The 24,696-nt window shown below is 45.2% G+C and overlaps 1 protein-coding gene across 1 annotated transcript in view; it reads right to left on the bottom strand.

Moving 5' to 3' along the window:
• The window catches only part of SNX19 (sorting nexin 19), a 142,773-nt gene extending 118,469 nt beyond the window's left edge, over positions 1-24,304 (bottom strand). The window contains exons 1-4 of the mRNA XM_069224461.1: positions 21,575-24,304; positions 20,890-21,028; positions 18,205-18,305; positions 17,688-17,807 (exon numbers count right to left, since the gene is read on the bottom strand). Of these exons, the coding sequence (XP_069080562.1) occupies positions 17,688-17,807; positions 18,205-18,305; positions 20,890-21,028; positions 21,575-23,284 (2,070 nt within the window). The 5' untranslated portion in view covers positions 23,285-24,304. The remainder of the gene's footprint in view (positions 1-17,687; positions 17,808-18,204; positions 18,306-20,889; positions 21,029-21,574) is intronic.
• Positions 24,305-24,696: the final 392 nt, after the last annotated feature.

The raw sequence follows: 24,696 nt of genomic DNA, 5'->3' as shown, positions 1-24,696 counted from the left end.
TTTTTTTCTTTTTAGTGGGATATCATTGGTGATTGCTGTGTCTGTGCAGAGTAGTTGCTTGGTGAGCAGCTATTTCAGGCAACTGAGTAGTATAGTTTTTTGTAGTACATAACTCTTTGTGATAAAGCTACACTTTGTTTATTACTTATTTTAGTGCTAGTTGTTGTTGGCAATCCATTTGTTGTTAGGATCATGGCTAGCCGCAAAGTGACCGCTCAGCAGGTTGTTCGCATGCTCTTTGAGTCGTCTTCAGACCATGATTACGACACTGACTCTGCATCTGAGGCAGAGGAGGAAGCAGGAGATTCTGGAAGTGAGTTTTCTATCCGAGAATATTCATCTGATGAGGAAGCTACTCTCAGTGCAGATGAAGGGCCTGTGTTAGAGGAGGACATTGATGTGCCAAGAGTGCAGCAGCCTGGGGCTGAAGGGTTTCCCATTGGAAGACCTGACACCTGGATTGCCCCAAACATGGAGCAGCCACAGTTACCTGCATTTACTGGTCTCCCAGGGTGTAGAGTTAATACGGAAAACTTTCTGCCTGTCCATTTCTTTCACTTGTTTATGGACGATGTATTTTTGGACGTGATTGTGGAGCAGACAAATGTGTATGCAGAGCAATATTTGCGGGACAACGCTGCCAGACCTAAGCCTCAGTCTAGAGCTACTCATTGGGTTCCCACATATCTGGAAGAGATGAAAAGGTTTTTAGGTTTGTCTTTTTTGATGGGGTTGATCAGGAAGCCGTCACTGGCTTCTTATTGGTCTACTAGTCCCTTGATGGCAACTGCTATATTTCCTGCAACTATGACACGTAATCGGTATTTGCTTCTTCTTCGTATGCTGCATTTTGTAGACAATGCTTTAGCCTTGCCACGAGATCACCCTGATTGTGACCGCCTTTTTAAGATTAGACCTGTCCTTGATCATTTTGTGGATCGGTTTTCAGAGGTCTATGTTCCAGGCAAAGAGATAAGTGTGGACGAGTCTTTGGTCCTTTTCAAGGGGCGTTTAGTTTTTAAGCAGTACATTCCTAGTAAGAGGGCACGGTATGGGATTAAATTGTATCTGCTGTCAGAAAGCAGTACATGATATGTGTATAATTTCCGGGTCTACACTGGTAGGGATTCCAGTATTGACCCTCCTGGTTGTCCGGCCACTTTTGGAGTTAGCGAAAAAATTGTGTGGGAACTTGCTAGACGGCTGTTTAACAAAGGTCACCATTTGTACGTAGATCATTTCTACACTGGAGTGCAGTTGTTCAAGGAGTTGTTTAGGGTGGACACTGTTGCTTGTGGCACAATCCGTTCTAACTGGAAAGGCTATCCAAGGGAGTTTGTCTGTAAAAAACTTGAGAGGGGACAGTGCAGTGCCTTGCGGAATAATGAGCTGCTAGCTCTGAAATTTTCAGACAGGAGGGATGTGTACATGCTATCGACCATCCATGATGAGAGTACTTCCCCTGTGGCTGTTTGGGGTCAGGTTGCGGAAGTGCGCAAACCTGCGTGCATTTTGGACTACAATAGGCACATGGGTGGTGTTGATAGAGTAGATCAGAGGTTGGAACCTTACACTGCTCTTCGTAAGTCTTATGTGTGGTATAAAAAGTTGGCCCTACATTTATTTCATTTGGCAACTTTTAATGCCTTTATTGTATACAAGGATTGTTCACCTGAGTCAAGGATGACATTTGTTAAATTTCAGGAGTCGGTGATAGAAAGCCTTATTGTGGTGGAACCGGCAAGAGTTCCTAGAGTAGAAGTGGTGGAGGATGTGGCTAGATTGAAAGATCGGCACTTTCCAGATCACATTCCTCCCACTCCCAAAAAAGACATGCCCACAAAGAAATGTAGAGTATGTGCCCGGAGATCAATCCGGAGGGAGAGCCGGATGTACTGCCCCGAATGCCCTTCAAAGCCTGGGCTGTGTGTGCCCAGCTGTTTTAGAAGTTACCACACAAGGAAAAACCTTTGGGAAATACCGTGAGCGTAAGCTGTCTGTTTTATATTTTCATATGTTTCACGGTTGGCATCTGTCGTGTACTTAGTTAGAGCTTTTGTGTTTGTAGTTTTGTGCTTATTTTATAATTAGTAGTTTCTTTGTTGTTTATAAATTTTTAAAAAGTGATTGCGGTGTGCGTGGGGTGGCGCTTGGCTGGCGGTGTGCGTGGGGTGGCGCTTGGCTGGCGGTGTGCTTGGGGTGGCGCTTGGCTGGCGGTGTGCGTGGGGTGGCGCTTGGCTGGCGGTGTGCTTGGGGTGGCGCTTGGCTGGCGGTGTGCTTGGGGTGGCGCTTGGCTGGCGGTGTGCTTGGGGTGGCGCTTGGCTGGCGGTGTGCTTGGTGTGGCGCTTGGCTGGCGGTGTGCGTGGGGTGGCGCTTGGCTGGCGGTTTGCATGGGGTGGCGCTTGGCTGGCGGTGTGCTTGGGGTGGCGCTTGGCTGGCGGTGTGCTTGGGGTGGTGCTTGGCTGGCGGTGTGCTTGGGGTGGCGCTTGGCTGGCGGTGTGCGTGGGGTGGCGCTTGGCTGGCGGTGCCAGCCAAACGGCAGTCCACACTCCCATCAGCTGGTGTGATTCTTGTATCAGGCATGTGGGCGTATGTAAGTGATGGGCCCTTGAGTGGCGCGGTCTGTCGATGTGAGTGTTGTAATGTGCTGGGCCCGTGGCTGGCGGTGTGAATGGTCTTGTGCGTGTCATGTATGAAAGGTGTGTGAATGGACTGTAAAGCGGTTGGTGCCTTGTCGCGGCTTTACAGCTCACGAGCTATGAGTCATTGGTTCACTTTTTTGCCTTTCAGTTATTAGCAGTGCATTTCATTTTTGTGAAATCTCTTGTTAATAAAATGTGATCCACTGAACCATCACTCACCCTTGTGCCAAATCAAACCAGTATGTGTTGCAAAAAATGACAAAACCTGCTCCGCTGTAATCAGGCGTCGCAGCACACCTGTGACACGCTAGGTGCCTCGGGTGGGACCCCGATGATGAAGCATGCCACCAACTTGGTTGGTGGGTGAGGGGTCTTCTTCACATAACCTGTGTGTGTTTCTTTTCACAATTTTAGTGTTTGGCACATCAGGGACGTATGTGCACACATCAAAATGATATATTGCAAAAATACCTGTGTTTGGGGGGGAGGGCCCACCTATGTTTTTGGTCCTGGGTGCGGCCTTCATCTAGGGAAACCTACAAAACCCAGAAACTTTTTAAAACTAGACACCCCAAGGAGTCCAGGGAGGTGTGGCTTGCGTGGCTCCCCCAACATTTTCTTACCCAGACTCCTCTGTAAACCTCAAAATTTGCATAAAAAAGTATATTTTCCTGACTCTTCTTAGTAGGATCACCGCTCCAGCACAAAATTCCTACTCCCCAGTTTTCCCCTCAGTCTCCCAAGTAAAATCACACCTCACTTATGTGGGTCCCCAAAGCAGAGTCCGTCTAAAGATGTATAAAAGAATATGCCCTTATAAACTCGCTGTGCTATCCCTTCTATCTCTTCAGGTTTTGGGCCTTATTCTGTTGCAGGCACCTGGCCCACCCACACAAGTGAGGTATCATTTTTATCGGGAGACTTGGGGGAGCGCTGGGTGGCAGGAAATTTGTGGCTCCTCTCAGATTCCAGAACTTTCTGCCACAGAAATGTGAGGAACAAGTGTTTTTTTAGCCAAATTTTGAGGTTTCCAAAGGATTCTGGGTAACAGAACCTGGTCCGAGCCCCGCAAGTCACCCCTCCTTGGATTCCCCTAGGTCTCTAGTTTTCAGAAATGCACAGGTTTGGTAGGTTTCCCTAGGTGCCGGCTGAGCTAGAGGCCAAAATCTACAGGTAGGCACTTTGCAAAAAACACCTCTGTTTTCTTCCAAAATTTTGGATGTGTCCACGTTGCGCTTTGGGGCGTTTCCTGTCGCGGGCGCTAGGCCTACCCACACAAGTGAGGTATCATTTTTATCGGGAGACTTGGGGGAACGCTGGGTGGAAGGAAATTTGTGGCTCCTCTCAGATTCCAAAACTTTCTGCCACAGAAATGTGAGGAACATGTGTTTTTTAAGCCAAATTTTGAGGTTTGCAAAGGATTCTGGGTAACAGAACCTGGTCCGAGCCCCGCAAGTCACCCCTCCTTGGATTCCCCTAGGTCTCTAATTTTCAGAAATGCACAGGTTTGGTAGGTTTCCCTAGGTGCCGGCTGAGCTAGAGGCCAAAATCTACAGGTAGGCACTTCGCAAAAAACACCTCTGTTTTCTTCCAAAATTTTGGATGTGTCCACGTTGCGCTTTGGGGCGATTCCTGTCGCGGGTGCTAGGCCTACCCACACAAGTGAGGTATCATTTTTATCGGGAGACTTGGGGGAACGCTGGGTGGAAGGAAATTTGTGGCTCCTCTCAGATTCCAGAACTTGCTGCCACAGAAATTTGAGGAACATGTGTTTTTTTAGCCAAATTTTGAGGTTTGCAAAGGATTCTGGGTAACAGAACCTGGTCCGAGCCCCGCAAGTCACCCCTCCTTGGATTCCCCTAGGTCTCTAGTTTTCAGAAATGCACAGGTTTGGTAGGTTTCCCTAGGTGCCGGCTGAGCTAGAGGCCAAAATCTAAAGATAGGCACTTCGCAAAAAACACCTCTGTTTTCTTCCAAAATTTTGGATGTGTCCACGTTGCGCTTTGGGGCGTTTCCTGTCGCGGGCGCTAGGCCTACCCACACAAGTGAGGTATCATTTTTATCGGGAGACTTGGGGGAACGCTGGGTGGAAGGAAATTTGTGGCTCCTCTCAGATTCCAGAACTTTCTGCCACAGAAATGTGAGGAAAGTGTTTTTTTAGCCAAATTTTGAGGTTTGCAAAGGATTCTGGGTAACAGAACCTGGTCCGAGCCCCGCAAGACACCCCTCCTTGGATTCCCCTAGGTCTCTAGTTTTCAGAAATGCACAGGTTTGGTAGGTTTCCCTAGGTGCCGGCTGAGCTAGAGGCCAAAATCTACAGGTAGGCACTTCGCAAAAAACACCTCTGTTTTCTTTTAAAAAAATGGGATGTGTCCACGTTGCGTTTTGGGGCGTTTCCTGTCGCGGGCGCTAGGCCTACCCACACAAATGTGGTATCATTTTTATCGGGAGACTTGGGGGAACATAGATTAGCAAAACAAGTGCTATTGCCCCTTGTCTTTCTCTACATTTTTTCCTTCCAAATATAGGAGAGTGTGTAAAAAAGACATCTATTTGAGAAATGCCCTGTAATTCACATGCTAGTATGGTCACCCCGGAATTCAGAGATGTGCAAATAACCACTGCTCCTCAACACCTTATCTTGTGCCCTTTTTGAAAATACAAAGGTTTTCTTGATAGCAATTTTTTACTCTTTATATTTCAGCAAATGAATTGCTGTACACCCGGTATAGAATGAAAACGCACTGCAGGGTGCAGCTCATTTATTGGCTCTGGGTTCCTCGGGTTCTTGATGAACCTACAAGCCCTATATATCCCCGCAACCAGAGGAGTCCAGCAGACGTAACGGTATATTGCTTTCGATAATCTGACATTGCAGGGAAAAGTTACAGAGTAAAACGTAGAGAAAAATTGATGTTTTTTTCACCTCAATTTCAATATTTTTCTTTTTCAGCTGTTATTTTCTGTAGGAAACCCTTGTAGGATCTACACAAATGACCCCTTGCTGAATTCAGAATTTTGTCTACTTTTCAGAAATGTTTAGGTGTCTGGGATCCAGCATTGGTTTCATGCCCATTTCTGTCACTGACTGGAAGAAGGCTGAAAGCACAAAAAATTGCAAAAATGGGGTATGCCCCAGTAAAATGCCAAAATTGTGTTGAAAAATTGGGTTTTCTGATTCAAGTCTGCCTGTTCCTGAAAGTTGGGAAGCTGCTGAGTTTAGCACTGCAAATCCTTTGTTGATGCCATTTTCAGGGGAAAAACCACAAGCCTTCTTCTGCAGCCACTTTTTCCAATTTTTTTGAAAAAAACGAAATTTTCACTGTATTTTGGCCAATTTCTTGGCCTCCTTCAGGGGAACCCACAAAGTCTGGGTACCTCTAGAATCCCTAGGATGTTGGAAAAAAAGGACGCAAATTTGGCTTGGTTAGCTTATGTGGACAAAACGTTATGAGGGCCTAAGCACGAACTGCCCCAAATAGGCAAAAAAATGCCTGGCACAGGAGGGGGAAAAGGCCTGGCAGCGAAGGGGTTAAAAATCTAATTCAATAGTAAAGTCGGACTTCTGATAAATATTAAGAAAAGGGTACTTTTTAGAAAGTTACCTTTCCCCTGCTAATGGCCTCTGAAGGCCCATTTGCAATTGTTCTCTCCTACTTCTTCTAGCAAGTAATGTGCATTGGAATGGAAGTGAATCGGTGAAAAATGCCTCCCAGGAGCAAACAAAAGGCCTACCTGAATGAGCAAAAGTGACCTCCTGAACTTAACAGAATATGCATGATGGAGCTAAGTACATTCTTTTTAAAAGTACAGTATCCAGTGTCAATGTTAGATCCTGCTCAACAGGTCTGCTGGAGTTTTACATATAACATTTGGCTCAAACATCAAAGAGGTCTCCCACGTCAGAGGCAAACATTAGCTGACACCTGAGCAGGCCCGTTCTTTCAGTACTCAGCTAGACAGCCTCCAATCACAGTGAGCCTCTTTTTGACAATACAGTGTAGAATCTTGCTTGAGTGTCAAATCCTGCTTCACAAGTCTGGTGGAGTTTTACATATGACACTTGGGGTACACTTCAAGGAGGTAGAACAGGATGCCAAAACACTTCTTCTGTATCGATTGCCAGGTGCTGGAAAACCCTGCGGTGTTCTACCAGACTTCTGTCTCTAGGCTTATTGGGGTGTAAAGCAATGGCTTCAACCTGGATGTTAGTGTTAGCTGAGGGTGGACACTAGGATTAACACAACAGACTACCCATACACCCCAACCCTCAGAGACCATGTTTAGTGTGGCCGAAGACTTTCACTATATTGAAAAAGTGGTTGGCCCCTGGAATTTTTACCCCATTGGTTAGGGGGTTCCCAGTAGTCACTAGCTTGTGTCACACATAAAATGTGACACCTCCAGACGCGAACTTCGGAACACTCCTGGACCTGAGGAACATCTGAAGTGGACTATACTTGTTGCCTGTGACCTAAGAGGAGCCCTAAAGAAAATAACCTGCTCTGTCTTGTACTCAGGAGAAAGATGTTGACTTCAAGTGTCACAAGGCTGACCTCCTTGTAAAGCCAGAGGGACACAACACATAACAAAAGGACTTTTCCTACAACTGCCCAGATGAACAGTGCCATTTGGGCCTTGGATGGACCCTGCTGTCTGGCGCCTCCCTGGCACCCTAAGAGTCTCCGAGTGTCTCCCCTGTGGTCATGGAAGTTTCAGATGTGTACTCCTCAGGTGGATTGGGAGTTAAAGGACTAAAGTTAGAAGGTAAAATCTTTGATGGTACTACATAAACTTTACTTTACACATTGGCATATGTTAAGCCTGCCTCTCTGTGCCATAGATTCCAGGGGGTTGAGCTCAGGCTAATTTAGTGGATTTAAGGATTCACCTTGACAAGGGATGAGATTATTCCTTGAGGTGGGCTGTCACACTCCACAAATAATATTCATATTTGTTACTTAACCAAAGAAGCAATAATAGCATTTTTAAACAAAACCAAGTGTTATGGATCATGGTGCTCAACTATTTGGATCTGTTGCAGTGGTTCTAGTTGTACCTGGAGCAGAGGTGAAAGGTACCAGGTCATGTGGAGCACTCTGAGGTGTAAGGAGAGCTTCGCAAACAAAGGATTCTTGGGTTGAGGCCTGGAGCTGGCAGCGTCACTACAAAGGAAGTGGCAAGGTTGAAAAGATGGGTAGAAGTGTATGCCCCACAAAGTTTAGGTAACAGTAAATTTTGACTTCACCGCACTGCTGTCAAGGTTTTGGCTGCTGCATGCACCTCCCCAGCTCCAATGGATTCAGTCTACCAGGGGCTCTAGAGACCACATTTTTAGAAAATAAGCCAAGCAAAGGATAACCTATTTTCTCCTATGTGATTGTCATCTGTCTGACTACTCACAGTAATATCCATTTAGATATATGAAAGATATTGGGGTTTCAAATAGAGTAATTTCAGAGAGTTTGGTGTACATTTTATTTGCACAGACCCTGCCAGGACATACTTGTAAGCACATCGATGAGGTAAATGACAGCATTAGTAGAGGCAATAACACTTCATTTGTTGGGGCAGATAAGTGTGATGATGCTACGTGCTGTGGTTGATAGACAATAACCATGCTAAACAGGCTCTTTGTCTGGCTGAGTTCTGATAACAGAAAAACTAGAGCCTAAAGGATAGATAGGCAGCAGACTGTAGTAGGTTTGATGAAACATCTAACCCAACACAAAGCTTCATGACCAGCAAAATCCTGCTGGACACTTGAAACGATGTTCCATTTGCAATTCAATAGGTCTCGCATTTGCTTGAGTTAGAGCTGTTGACACCGTAAATGCATAACTGGACTTTTCTTGGCAGATAAACTGGTCAACTCTGTCACATAATTTGGCCCTCTCTGCCACATAATTCCAGTAACCTGCATACAACTATAGCACTTCCATTCTCTTTCTTCCTCTATCTGCAGCAAAAAATGAAAATATTGCCCTTATTTATCATTTTTTTTTATTATCATTATTTTGGGGTTCCCCAACCTAGTGTGGGGACCCAGAAATGAACTAGCCAGAAACAGCACGTTTTGTGGTTAATTATGGGCAAAAAGGTTTTGTAAATGGAATGCCCCACAAAGCATTATGGGATGAGTTTCTGAGTGCAGTGAATATTGTAGTATTTTGATTGTAATGCTCAGAATAGGACACCATAATAAAAAAAGCATATGTAAGAAACATGGTAATGTAACTATACAGTCAGCCCCTAGAGGGCATAAAACATGAAAACAAAATGGCAGAAAGTAATGCAGTGTAACCATATGTGTAGCCCCTAGAGGGTGTAGTACCTTACACATTTTCAGGCCTACTGCAATACTATTACAAACAAGGCCCTTAAAACATAAATTAGTCCCAGCTGTAAAGCAAAAGTTCCAGCCATGAGAGAGCTTAAAAATACATTGACATAGACAAAAGAGTGCATCAGGCTGAACGGTTTGGTGGTGGTCCCATAGTTGTAGGACCACCACAGGCTGAGTTATAAACAAAAGATTTTTCAAAAAGAAATGCCTGCAAAGCATTATGGGGCGAGTGTCCTGAGTGCAGTGAATATTGCAGTATTGGGCCTCCTGCTGTGCCCGGAGAGCCGCTTTAAAGACTGCTGTGTTTTTTTTCTGTTTTAAATGCTCCAGTTTGTATATTTTTCACTGCCTAAGTCGTATTCATGTAAAGCGGTCCTATGATCAAGGAACCGCTACATGAAACTTCACATAGTCATGTAGTTCACTCCTCCGATCGATTACGCGTTATATGAAACTTCACATCCTCGTGTAAAGTGCTCCTACGACTGAGTTTGCGCTATATGAACCTTTTTTAAAAATTAAAAATAAATCAATAAATAAAAACGAGCCCCCCTCCAGCAAGAACCTTGTGGGCGCACACACCTCAAAGAAACAGCAGCATAACCAAAACGAGGAAGAGGAAGAAACAACATACAATCACGCAGCGCGAAGCGGCGAGGCAAAAGAAAAAAGTAGTGTGCCACACTAAGGTATATGGCCCGTCGTGCAATAATCCATGTAACAGGGTTAGTCTCCAAGGCAGTAACAAAGCAGCCTCAAGGCAGGACAAACCTAAAGCATTTGCCCACAAAATCAAGGGAATTTTGAAAGGCTGGTCAAGGAACGAATTTAAGTGATAGGGTGCAAACCCACTGATGTAGATTACAACATATGCTGAGAGACAGCACTTGCGAACTATCTAGCCTTAACCCAAAAAACAATGTGATTACCAGGTTATGGTAACCTGTGCAAATAACAACTTCAATGCTCCATATTCTTCTCATGATATCACTGAGAATATTCATAAGAACGCTGTAGGAACAGGGATAACGCATTATGCAGATTATGTATACCTGCCCTCGTATGGGCATTATACATTGCACATTGCCCTTGGTCAAACATCCATGTAGAAATAATCCACTAGGTATCACCTTCAGTTGTACACCGGAGTGGCTGAATACAGGTTCTGGCTTTTGGCCAGTCAATGTCCCCACACTCGATCATCAGGATTGGACGCAAGCCTGACTTTTGGATACAGCTCCCTGCACATTACGGTTATGTGCAAAAAAGGGGAAGCACAGAGATGCTCTTCTGCAGAAATGTTGAAATAACTGACTGTATACTGCCACCAACCGAGCATAGCTTTCCTACTGCTTTGTCAAAATGTCAAAAATAAATAAAAACCACAGAATTGACGGTGTGCGTTCTCTTCAGTCCTTCAGAGAGGGGACTGTGTCCAGTCTGGTTTTTGGCCACAACATGAGACTATTCCCCACTGCTTCCAAAGCAGAGGTCATATGTGTTTTTAGTTTTTTTTTTTTTTAATTAACATTGCAAGATGATACAGAACAAAAGGGGGACCTGGGTCCCTGTACATTCAGGAAATGAGACAGATTGTATCACATAGAGGGCAAGTTAAGCTAAGTACAGTCAGCAACACATCTAAGCATTGTAAAAGGACAGTAGTAAAAGATTAAGGAAAGGAAAGGTGTCTAGGGTGGAAGGGGGGAGGGTAGGGGGAAAAAGGAGAGCAAAATTGAAACGCAGGCGGCCTAGTGGTGCGGCATCTGGGGTGACATGTCCCATTGTGATGAGGTGCGGCTCGAAGTGACCTCGCTCCATATATCTATTATAGGACACATTTACAGGTCGCTCCCCCTCGTATCAAAGATCGGGATATATGGGGCCATATATGCAAAGCCATGCACTATTCAGAGGTAAAGGTTAGCGCCTTGTGTGACAGCCGTGACTCATTAGGATTCACCATTGAGAAGATCTGGTATAGGAGGGAGTAAGGAGCCAGTGTCAGTTTTCCAAATCAGAAGATGTTTGCGGAGTCCACTAAGGCCTGCACAGGGCACAATGCACCACTGGAATCAAGCTAGCCTGGCAGAAGAAGGGTGATACCCTGAAACCGGTCCCAGGATGCTTGTTTCCGGTCCAGGGAGGACCTGGCCTGGCAGTTCGGGCTGGACTGTTCCCATGGGGAACAGGGTCAAGACTGATTTGCATATGGCTGGGTCCAAACTGGGGTGGCATGGTGAGCAAAAGAACGATGGATTAAACCCAGATCTGTGACTGGGGGTGAGTGTTTGCATTGTCAGCACTCCGTCCATCATCCTTTTGTGTTGCCACAATGCAAAGCAGCCCGTCATATGGGGAGAGAGATGATAGAGGAGGAGGGAGGAGAGAAAGAGAGAGAGGGAGGCTGGTGTCAAAAGGGCAACAGGAGGCACTATATAAAGAATAGGAGGGAGGAAAACAAATGGGGGAGAGGGGGAGAGGGAAGGTAAAGACGGGTGAGGAGGTTCCGTGAGCGTTAGGGAATTCCCTAAAATGATAGCTGGGTTGGGTTCTGCCATCTGGGGGAGGGTGATTGGGGGGGGAGACAGAGGGGGAGCGTGGAAAGGGTAGGGCGGTATGGAACTTCCATGTGAAAGGTGCGAGGAGAGGGGGAAGGGGTGTAGCTCCTAGGACTGTGATTAGGGGGCCGTTGGGATCAAGAGCGAGGATCGGTATAGAACAGAAGTAGCTGGCTGCGGGCAACTTACGACGGGCGGAGGTTAAACTCGTTCTGCAGCTTAGTGAAGGATTTGGGCGCTCCGTCCTCCAAGACTTGGCAAGGTTAATGATACTGGCTCTGGTCCACTGCGGCCAATTAAGCACCTCTTTTCCTATCTGTAAACTATTGTTGTTCCATAAGAGGGCCTGGGCATACAGGAGAGGATGTACCCCAAACAGGCGGTGGGCCCTGTGCCAGGCAGCTCGGGTCACCTTCAAGATCAGGTTCGATGTACTGGAAGATGAGAGATCATCACGGTAAAGCCCGCCAAGTCCCCCATAATGGGAAAGCAGAGTCTTCTCTAAAGCCACCCACTGCGGTGGCTCCAGGTCATAAGTGTTCTTATCAAAAGTGTCATCAATTACACTGTATACCTAACTGAGATGTCATCAGTAATGTGGAATACCACTTAAAATGTGTTTTTAACAGGAACATGTATTTTATTATGCCATAATTTCTATACCTATATCAACCCCTTACCCTGCGTAAATGACAGCATTGGTTGGACTTTTTTTTAACACTTTTTTTTTTTTATACCAAGAAATATGATTAATAGAAAACCTTGAATATATTGACTGACTATAAATACATTCCTATCACTGACCAAGGCACCTGATTTTTAATATAAGTTAGTAATTCTTAAGTAGAAGGCACTGCACTCTGAAAGTTTAGGCTGTGCTAATACTTTTTCCCAACCTGTACAATACAACCCCATGAGGTACGTGCCTGTGTTCAACACACATGCACGCAAAGGACATGGCTTTTTTTTTTATTAAGCAATCTGAGCAGGATAGGTTAATGAAAAACATTAGTGGGATAGCACTTTTGCTTTTTTTTGTGTGTTTTTAATCGGACCTCGAAAGCTCTTTTTAAAAAATGCATGAGTGGGCTACAAGAGTGGGTGGGGGTGAAGCAACACAGCATGTTGGGATAAACAACAAGAGGGAGGGTGACCACCTGGCATTGACGCAAATTCTAGACATGACTGTAAAAAATTCAGGACAGAGGGTCACAATTCAGGACAAAAATTCAGGACGAAGGGTCAAAATTCAGGACAAAAATTCAAGAACAAACATCAGTTTTACAGACAAACCCAAGAGATGCCATGCCTCACTATGTTATCAGTGCATTTATTTACTATTTTTTAACATAGCACTGTTTATTCACTGTGGTCTTTTTGTGATTGCCTCCTGATATGCTACATTCAGGTGTCACATTACGTCTTTGTTCAGTAGAAAATGAATGCCCTTCAGCACTGTGTCAAGGCCATCACCCCTACCCAAATCTACCCAATCTTTCTTAACGAGAAAGTAACAACACCATTTTGATTATGTTTCTTAACATTTTCAAACCCCTGGCAAACAGTTTGGGAATCATTAAGTTAATTAACCTTATGATAGTTTAAACACATTGAACCAAAACATCTGGCTCAACCCAAGCGCCCATGGATTTTCAACCTAAACAAATGTTAATGAGGCAGGGCAGATGGTGTGGGCGACAGCCTCACTCCTAATGTCAGGATGAGGTACCCACAACTTGTCTGTAGTCTCACAGTACTAGAGTGTATGTCTGGGACTCTACATTTATCTCAGAACGGGGAGCCTGGATTACCAATCAAAGATAATAAAAGAGGAGGATGAAATCGAGATCAAATGGGAAGTTGTTGCTAGGAACCGGATAAATAAGGAAGAGAAGAACAAGGTGGGACAATTCCTAAAATCAGACAAGATGGGTCCACAAAGACTATCGGAAGGTATTGGGTACCTTGGCAGTTGTCGCTGCAGACAGGAGAGGAACAGAAGAGACACTGTCAAGTGGTTGAACAAGAAGCACCCACTCACCTGGACAAACCCTTCTGGTGCAATGGTCCGCTGTTTGGACATGTGAAGGGTGAGCAGGGGCAAGACCACTTGCAAGGTTGTGCAAGGCAATTGCCTGCTTTGTCCATGTCGTAAAATGTTTTTGAAATTGAGCAAAACCCAAACTAGTGATCTGGGTTATCCCTAAGTGTCAAGTACACATAGAATCTTCAAAGTATTTGGGATGTAAATTGCAAAAACAAAATGTAAAAATGTTCAAATGTAATTAGTGTTTCTTCAAATATGGCACTGTTTTTCCCTTTATATACAATTAGACCTCAGACTGAACAGGGAACCAGTTACCTTCCGATACCTAGTGATTAAAATCTACCATTCTCCCACTGATTTGCAGGATGGAAATCATGACAAAGCGTCATGGTCCATCCGAGCCCAGTTTGCTTTTTTGGCCTTATGCTTTCTGTAGTGGGCCATGTAGCACTAGGGAAGATGGAGTGCTACCCCTCTGATAATATTATTTTGCACACTTTCCCCTGCTCGTCCTTCTTTCCTTCTTGAGACATGCCACACACTGATCACTTTTTCCTACTGACCATTCTACGGATCACCATCCGGGGTTATCATGCACAGCTTTCTCATTGACACGAAGAAACCCAGTGTTTCTGCACTACCTCTACAAAGCCTTCCCACTCTCACTGGATGGCTGTGCTCAGAGCAACTCCATCAGTGGCATGCTGCAGGTGTCTTAAAACTGGGGGATTTGTTTCTGGATGGCGAGCTACTAAATTTCCAAACCCTTCTGGCAGACTATCATCTTCACCCCGGTCAACTCTTTACTTACAACCACCTTAAACGCCCTATTTCATGTCTGCCACCTCGCACTAACCCTACCGTGAGGTCTGCCAGAATCTCTACACCATAGGAACTTGTGGCAAACTGATAGAATGGCTGTACAGAACGTTCCTGCAACATTGAGACCACTCCAGGTCTTTTCGTCATACTACCTGGGTGATTTATGTGGCCAAACTTGTGCAAGATACAGACGGGACTAAAATAGTGGACTTTCCCCACTTTACTCTATGCCATTGCACTCTATGCTACTAACTCTACCCTGCACCTCTCCACTCTACGCCACTTCACTCTACTGTGAAACAATCTACTTTAAACCACTGCATTCTATCCCTCTGCACTATACCTCTCCTCTCTGCCACTGCACTCTACTATGAAAATCTATTCTACGCCACGGCACTCTATGCCACTCTGCCCCACTGCACTCTACTTCAATGCACTCTAAACAAATGCACTACACGCCACTGCACTATGACACTGTACTCTGCAACACTGCACTGGGCACTACTATACTCTACACCACTCTACTCTGTACTACTGAATTCTGCACCAAGGCACTCTATTACACTGTACTCTATACCACTCTACATACCTCCACACAATGTCACCGCACTTTACAGCACTATAATCTGCTCTGCACCATGCTACACTACTCCAATCTATGCGACTGCACTCTATGCCACTCGAGTCTAGGCTGCACTCTATGTCACTGCATCACTCTACACTACTGCACTCTCTGCCAGTGTGTTGTATGCCACTCTACTCCATGACTCTATGCCACTCTACTCTGCCCCATGCCACCGCACTCTATGCCAATGCACTGTAAACTGCACTGTACGCCACTGCCCTCTACTCTACACCACTGTACTCTATGCCACTGCTCTCTGTGCCACTCTACACCACTGCACTGACACTCTAATCAGTAACATTCCACTCTCTCAGCCACTGTATTGTACACCACTCTACGTTGTACTACTGCACTCTACGCCACTGCACTCTATGCCAATGCACTCTGACACTCTACTCTGCAACACTGCATTGGCCACCACTATACTCTGCACCACTCTACTACTGCATTTTGCACGAATACACTCTATTGAACTGCACTCTATACCACTCTACTCTGCATACCTCCACTCTACATCAGTGCACTTTACAGCACTATACTCTGCTCTACACTGCACCATGCTACACTACTCCACTCTGCACCACTCTATGCCACTGCACTGCTGCCACTCAAGTCTATGCTGCTCTCTATACCACTGCACCATTCTACACTACTGCACTCTCTGCCAGTCTATTGTAGGCCACTCTACTTCACTGCACTCTATGCCACTCTACTCTGCCCCACACCACTCCATGCCACTGCACTCTAAACTACTGCATTCTACACCAATGCACTCTGAACAACTGCACTGTACCCCACTCCACTCTGCACCTCTATGCTCAACGCCACTGCTCCTATGCCACTCAACTCCACTCTACACCACTATGCCACTAACCTTTAGCCATACTGACCAGCAGCTACTTTAGTGTATAAGATAGCTAAAACACATTGGCAAAGCCAATAACTCTTGGGTAGTCAAGACCTATTGGCTTTGCCAACATTTGTTAGTACTATGAGGTATAGAGGTCCCTGAAAGAACTGTGAATGTATAAGTCCTTATTTTAAACATGCATTACACACATCATACTATAGGCTGCTACAAAATGCTCAACTACGTTTCGGTAAAATAAAAAAAAAGTCCTTCTAAAATACAGATTTGAATAATCTACAGTTTATACCTAGCACTGACATTTTTAAATAACACGCCAAGAAAACCACACACTCCATAGCTCACCTTGGAATACCGTTACAGTACCTCTCTAAAAGAAATTATCTTTAAGTGTCATCAGAAAGCTTCAAGTGAATCCTTTTATTAAAGTCAATGCAGGTTTCCAAGCCCCTTTGCATTTGCAGATTTACCAGTTGCCCACATTTGCATTTCTTTTATGGAAGGTTATACCCTGGCAAGAAGGCTTTTTCTTATCTGTCTGCCCCTCCCTCCCTCAGAGCACACAAGACTCCCTGCCTTTCAATCAAGCTGAGAAAACTGATCTGTGCTAATTGCATTTTGTCCTGTAGGTGAAAGGCAAAATTACGGACAAATGCTGTCCGTTAAACCTTTCAAAATGGACAACGGACAGCAGGGCAAAATTATGGGCAGTCCGTGAAAATTACGGACGGTGGTCACCCTAACAGGAGGGAGAGAACACAGGCAAATAAGAGCAACATGCTACGTAGGATGGCAGCAAAATTCGGCGAAAGAAAGAAACATGGAGCGCAGGAAGCAGAAGCACATGGGTGAGGGAGCAACACAAGAGTGGGTTGGTGGAGCAAAGCACATAGGCAGAGAGAGCAATGGCTGAATAGGGAGACAGCTGGAAAATACATGCACTCTGACAAAGTGCTTAAACAAAAAGAAAAAAGTGAGTATAGGAAGCATTAAAGCCAGCCAGTTAAAGAGATGGAAAAAGCATCTCTCAGTCAAAGAGATGGTTAAAAACCCCTGCTCCATGGGAGGCACAAACCCAAGATTGACAAAAAAATCTAATTACAAGCGGCACATGAAATTAACAGAAAGCCAACAAATGGTAAGCAATGTAGGTTCTTGTTTTGCAATCAGAAAAAATAATATGTCTTGAAGGCTGGATTTAAAAAAAAAATCAGATGGACAACAAAACACACAAAGAGTGTCAATGGCCAGACTTGAGAACAAGTGCAAAAATTAAGAAGCTAAGATTTGTTAAAAGTAGAAATTACAACTAATCGTGGCCAAATTAGTATTAGTGTTAGCATAAAATGACTTTAATAAAAACAAGTACAGCTTTCCTTGTGATGTTGCTGTCCCCTCTGTGGTTCTTGCGGTTGACAATACAGTACTATCCTAATTTACAACACGACAAAGCCCCACTTGCCAGACATGACAAGGCATTCAGTTTCCCAAAAAATAAAGGATGTTTAACAATCTAAGAGATTTTCACTTCAATATAGGATCTCCATCCATTTAAGTTGTCTGTTGGTTTCTATACAGAACAGTACTCGTGGCAAGGACGGATTAATGTATACAACCTAAGATGAATTAAAAAAACATTACTGCTAAAGGAAGTGCCTCAAGGGGCTTTACATTGTATGTAAGGTTTCATAATCACTACCATTTTGGTCAGACAGAACAGTTCTAATCTAGGCTCCAGACCTGTAACAACGCTAACCATCTGTTAGAGGGTCCTACCTTGTCGATCCGGGCCACCACAAAAGGCTTCTTCACAAATGCAATCCTGGCATCTGTATTCAATGCAAGAAACTCCTGTACTTCCTCACTGCTGGCAATCTCTGAAATCCCCGAAAGCTGCTGCAAGGAGCAAGACCAGATATCTAGTTTAGCAATCTACAATGTGCCTGGATATGAGACAAGTGTGGTGCAAAGGATAAAGGCATTACACCACCAGCAACAAGCCTGCAATTATTCTCTGTAAAATAACACCAAGGGATCTAATCGATCACAATCCTCGGTCTGTGGTGAGTGTTCATATTCTGTACATTGTAGTTAGGGCAGTTACTGCTCACACTTTTACTGCCTACCACTATCCTCCCCGAGGCTGAGACTGCAAACATCAGCAGCGAAAGAGCCTTGGCTTGTATGGACCTCTACGGAATCCCTGCCCATGTCAAAGACCTTTTAAAGAATACATGGATCCGAAAAGAAATCATAATTTTGTCTTTTAAGATTATTGTTAGGCCATACTTACCTTTAGGAAGGACTCCAGGAGACTCTTACGAGCTTCCACTTTCTCACTGTCCATATTCCCAAATGGAAGATCTGGGAACAGCTTTTTTGGTCCTTTTATGTCTGCAATAAAACATTAGAAACAGCTTAGAATATCATTGTCATGAGACACGGGGTGCCTAGGGTGACAATTCTGTAAGACATAAAGGGATCAAAGAGGTAGAACATAGGGAGATTTTAGAAAAAAATGGCACAAGTTGGGGGTAACTAAGAAAGTCACTGTAACTTGTGAAAGGCACAATGTAGACTGCTGACATCAGCATTGTTTGCACAACATGACGAGAAGATATAAGACACCGTCACATGATGTGCTGGACAGAGAAAGCCTCTTTTGTGGAGCAGAGGGGACATCCAGGAGCAGTCAGAGGACACTATGAGGTGAGGGAGATTTGGACTACGGAGGAGCACTCCTTAAAAATACTGCTCATGCAGAGTCACTGTGCTGACTGCAGAAGCCCCCCCTTACTTTTCGCACCCATTTTTAGCTTACTGGTGTCTTCCAACTCTGACTGTGCCCTGGGCACTGCTAACTAGTCCCAAGGCCAAACTCTGTTTAAAATGTTATATGCAAATTAGACCTAATTATAAATGGCCCTGTCAACCTACCTGTAAGTCAATAGTATATAGTAGGGCATGTTGGTTTAGGGACTCCAGTATAGTTAGTCCACCCACAGGTGCACTGCTGGGGTATCCAGTGTGAATTTCAAGACAGGTCTGCCTTGCTGGCTGCTTTTAAGTTAAAATTAACCCCAAATTCGACTTTTGAGTTAAAAGCACTTCCCAAGTCCTAAACGACCTTATTTTTACATATGTTGCCCCTAAGGCCTGGCCTAAGTGTCCCGAGGGTTGGGTGCAGTGTACATATAAGCAGGGACTTTATAAAAGATGTTTTATAAGCCCTGGTGAGGGAAAAACAGACAAAGTCATTTTCCCAACTGTAGTGCAATAGTTCCATAGGCTAACATTGGGAGACTTTATTTAAAATTAATAAGGTCCCATTTCCACTAGAAAAGAGATAAATGTGTCAAGTTCTGTATCAAATTAAAAGTTAGAATAAACCCAACAACTTGCTAAGGCTGGATTTATTATAACTAGTACAGTACAAACAAAGAGTTTTAGAACTCCTTCTGAAAGTTACCAAAAACAGCCTTGGAGTGCCCTACCCAGATTGGCCAGTCTCTGGAAGCCTGAGTCATGCTGCCTTAATGAGGTGTAAAGTGGCCTAGGCTGAAATAAAGGAAGCATCTGGTGGGACGAGAACTGCTGCAGGAGATGGCAGAGCAGGATGGGAGAGAGTGGCCAACCTGATTATCAAAGGAGGAAAAGCCACCTGGGCCACAAACTGGACCTCCCCCATTTCCTGTTCTTCCAGCTGGGAGCCCCAATAATTACATTAGGAGAGGGGCTGGAGAGGGGTGTGTTAGGGAAACTTGGCCGCACCAGTCGGTGGGATCAGCCAGATGTAACCTTCAAGGAGAGATTTCTTCATGTTGGGTTTTTAAAGAATGTTGCTTTCTGGGATTGATTTTTGCCACACTTCACAGGAAGTGGTCACCTCAGAGGGTGGCACCCTGCACCTCATTGGTCCGTAGCACCCCCCTCCTAAGCACCCCAGGAGCAAGAATAAATATGGCAGAGCTGCCAACAATTCAGATCCCAGCTGGAAGAAGATACGCGAGAAGAAGTGCTGCCCTGCTGAACCCCTAGTCTGCACCTGAAGAACTGCACTCACTAGACCTGCACCAGGTGCACACTTTGGGCTTCACCAAAAAAAGGTATTTGCCTTGTGTCTGCTACCTCAGGAGTGGACTCCCTGTAAGCCACAAATACAAAGGAGCTGACCATGTCCTCTGCATCAAGTCCTGCAAGAAAAGCCCAGCTGACCAGCGTCCAGTATCCATTTGAGGACTCTGACCAGGTGCATTCTAGGAACTGTAGTCCCAACTTCCAAGGAGCAACTCAGAGCTTCTGGAATCTTAGATCAAGTTTGTGGACACTGCAAGGGACTACAAAAGACTTCTGGAAGAAGATCCAGACGTTTGGAGCAACTGTTGTGAAAAGCGCCATAAGTTCAAGAGGTGCATTGAGGGGTTGTAGTCCCAGACCCCAAGAGGCAAACCAGAACCTCTGAACGTTTGGTGGTGCTGGCTTTCCTGAATCAAGAAACACTTCTGAAAATAAATGTAAAAGTGTTACATCGTGGGTGGCCTGAACTCTGGACTGTGTCCCTGTCATGTGCAACCTTTTTTTACCCTTTGAGCACTATTTGCTTCTAAGCGCTAGTTTTATTCAATCTATAACAATTCATATCTCTGGATCCCTACAATGGATTTTTGTTGTTTTGGTGTCATTTTAAAGATACAAATATTCCCTATTTTCTATGAATTGGGGTCAGATTTTTATTGTGTGTTGTGTTTTACTTATTTACTGTTTTGCTGATATTAAAAGCTTTACACACCTGTCCACTAAGTTAAGCCTAACAGCTTATGAGCCAAGCTACCAAGTGTTGAGGATGGATTAATTTATTGAGACCTTCACTGGACCTAGTGGGGGATTCTGGCCTATTGTTAAGTGTAGGTGCCTACCTGCCCTTACCAATAACCCACTTTCCAACAGAGACGGTCCAATATGTCATGTGCTTACTCACTTTTCAGAAACTTGCGCAGGTCTGGCTTTTCCTCTAGCCGTGTCTGCAAGTTTAGAAACTCACGGTAGCGTCGATTCACTGTGTGGTATGCCATTGGCTGCAGAGTGCCAAGATTCTCATTATCCAAGGCTGTTTCATACTGAAGAGGAGGGAGAGTGAAAAATGTAAAAAGAAAAAAATGTATCACATAACTGAGATGAGAGAAAGGTACCAAATGCATTATGCAGCAAGACAATAGAGTCCGTGGACAACTCAGTAATGGAAGGGTCTCATCAAACAGCACATTCAGAAGTGGGGTATGACCCTTACAACAAATGTAATGTTAAGATCTGAGTTTAAAGGCAGGCATACTTAGCTGTGAAGGCATGACTACTGAATGACTCAACTCATTGAAAGTGATGTGGGGAATAAACCCAAATGTTCAAGAGAACACACACTGGGGGTCGCTTGCTATAAAGCTAGATTGATGCAATATTTTAGGAAACTAGTCTATATGATCTCCATATATATTTATTTGTATGGAAATGTATCCCAAATAGATATCCTGAAAATCTGTGATGAATGCAACCCCCATGACTCCAAATTTGGACATCTCTGAGCTAATGCATTTTAAAAACGTGTATGACAAACTGCATCACTGAATGAAGTAATAATAAATAACACCATATAAACAGCTTAGTATTACCTTGATTGTATATAATGTGTACGGGTGGGAGCCAGTTCCACTGTGTTCTCGGGCAGTGATAGTGCCAGTAATCCTCAAATTCTGAATCACCACTGGTCCATCCGGGCTGCTAAGGGGCAAAAAGCTGAAGGCGTTAATGGGTAATATAGGAGAAGAGCTGAGTAGGGGTGCATTGGGCATGCCTTCCATGGGGCTCAAAGAAGGTGACACAGACCTATCCTTCTCCAAAGAGGTTGGAGGCTTCAAGGGAACATTCCCCATTTCTTCCACACTAGAAGGTGCTGAATAATTTTGTTTTGCTGCTTCTTCGATGTCTAAGGGGTTCACCAAGATCTCAGGACAGGTACTTGTTGGGGTTAACAGGACTGAAGCACCAGTTTGGGGTTGTTCCAACATTCTGTCATCAGACTCAATATCTTCCTCTTGGCCCAAGGCCACCATGGAGGATTCCACTGGTGTTAAAGCATCCTGATAGCGATCTGAGGAGAGCTCCTCTGGGCCTATCAGAACTAGAGAATCGGAGTCTCTTCCCATGTCTGACATAGGGGACTCTGGCTCTGAATCCTCACAGAGAAAGAGAGGGCTCAGAGTTTTAGATTGCAAGTAATGGTTTGGCATGCCTCCTTCTTTCACAGTCTGGACACTAGGTTCAACGCTGAGGTCAATGTAGTGTGATTCTTTACTGCCCACTGTCTCTTCTGGTACATCTTCTTTACCGTCCACCACATCGTAGCTGGAAAGTTCAGCAACCTTGGGAGTAAGAAGGGCCTCATCCTGCACAGATTCTACCTGCACTTTTAAAGGAAGGGACTTTGGTACAGATGGCTGATCCACAGCACGTTCCTCCTCCTTGGCTTCTACCTTAATGGCTGCTTTGGCAAAAATATCTGTAAGAATCAAATTGATCCAATCAGGGTCGGACATCTTGGCAATTAAGGGGAGGAGAACATTGCAAGTTATGAGCTCAACTACCACATAGCGGCCTGTTCTGGTTTCCAGGTGAGGTTTGGGGACCAAGACGTCCAGTAGCAGATCCACAATACCTCGGGCATAGCTCACCTCAGTGGCTGAGCTGCGAAGGGCTGGATGTGGGTGGCTGAGTTGTGTATACTCCTGCCAGAGACGAGCAGGGCGCAATGCTGGGTCAGGGGGGGCAGCACTGTCTCGCCTGTCTACTGTCTCCTTGGCCTTCATGTAGCTTTGTAGGTGACAGCCACTCAATATCAGAAACTTCTGAGTCAACACAGTTTTATCCACCAGTCGCATTCTTCTCTTCAGCTCTGCCGCCAAGCACATCATGGCACTCCGCACCTCATCCTCAAAACCCTTCTCGCGGCTCAGTGTCCGGTACCACGATGACACAAAATCCTGGATAATCTTCTGAATGGTCAGGTGGATCTCCTTGTCCAGCTGGATCTCTGCATCGTGACTCTGCTGGCAGGTTTGTGGAATAATGAACCTCTCCAGATGGAGACGGTTCCGGGAGTCAATGATTGCCTGCGACCCCATCTTACTCCCAAAGACCGCCATTATGCCAGTCAAGAAAAGAAGCAACCAGATATTGATCAGTGAATGCAGGAGAAGGAGACAGCTTAGCAATACCCCTACCAAAATGAGCCTCCTGCTTCCGGTCACTTCGGTCAGGAGCCAGCAAAATAAGTTGGCCCCCAAGCCTTCGGATGGCATCTCCTCCTGTCTGCTAGGATCCATTTCACGTGGTTTGTAGGTTCACAGGTCCGTGAACTTACTCGAAAGCATATTACTTAGAGATAAGATGCTTCCTGTCACCACTGCCGGTGTCCTGCTGGAGCTCAGGTAACTGGCTCTTTCAGTCTCTCTATATGCAAATGCATACGGCCATAAAGATCACATGGCCAACTTTGTCCACTACAAAACATTGTTTGTATTTCTACAATCTCCTGGTCGTCCTACAGAGGCTTCTCGTACTAACTGAAAGCAAGGGGGTGGGGCGGGGAGGCTAGCCTTCTATACTTCAAATATGTTTTAAGACAACATCATTTATCTCTGAGGGAAAATCCGTGCTGTTCTAGTTCTACCTCCGGCACGTACCATGTACTGAAACCCACAACCCCTGCAGTTGATGCAGAGAAAGTGTTTTCCAAAAGCAAGTTAGATTACGATAGAGATTTTGGCCATGCGTTTGAGTTACTTAGCTATCCATTAACGTCCTGCTTCCAAAAAGCGTAGGAATCAACCTCATCTAGACTCCGAACCTAGAAGCTACACATCTCTGTTATCCTTCCCTGTTGGGTGCGCATTTCCGACATTGCCTCTCATGCTCTATATGGATGCCATCTCCACTCTCGAGTTTCTCGGTGTGCTCAGGATGCTTCATCTGTCTCTGCAGCCATCTGTCCAGTCTGGGGCCGGTGTGCTCTCTGTGACTATATCGCCCCATCTCTGCGCGTGGATTTGGCTTAAATCTATGTTCTTCTTCTCCATGTCTCGCTGTGACTTCCTTTTCGTCTATAGCCTATCTTCGAGATTGTGAAAACCCTTATGTATGCTTTTCCGCATTCCACGTATTTTACCAATATCTATATTGGTCTTCCCATGTCAGGCTCAACACATCCTTTCCCTCGCTGTCTCTCCCCTTGCCCCTCCCATCCCCCAAACCCCAGCTGCTGTCTGCGTCGCCGGTGCTGATTTCCCGGCCTGCCTCTCTCCCTCCCTGCGAGCTGCTTCCTGGTTCAGCCGAGCCCTCAGAACAGCGCAGGCTCCTCATTGGTCTACGTTATTCTTTCTCTCATTGGTTGAACGTCGTGCAGGGTCGTGGTTGGGAGGAAGGTTTCCGTTGGCTGAGATTGTAACGCCAAGCAATCGCAGAAACTTAACTTTTTTACACTTAAGGTCATAGTGGAGCCATGATCCGAGGTACAAGCACCAGTCGGTCTACTTAATACAGACTACGAGAACACAGGGGCTTCCAGAACTATGGGTAGAAGGGGATAACTGCAGGGAAGGAGTACTTCCAAGCTCAGAGAAGTAAGGGTAATAACGGCACCAAAGGGCGGGCTAGAAGGCAGGAAGATGAAGGAGGTGCAGACTACGGCTGCCAAGAGGGAGAATCAGAGTGGAGATATCTTCCGGGACTTCCAATA

Source organism: Pleurodeles waltl, chromosome 3_1 (assembly GCF_031143425.1).
Source record: "Pleurodeles waltl isolate 20211129_DDA chromosome 3_1, aPleWal1.hap1.20221129, whole genome shotgun sequence".
In the NCBI taxonomy this organism is placed as follows: Eukaryota; Metazoa; Chordata; class Amphibia; order Caudata; family Salamandridae; genus Pleurodeles; species Pleurodeles waltl.
Note: the sequence above shows the minus strand (reverse complement) of the source record. Positions and strands in the feature narration are given on the sequence as shown.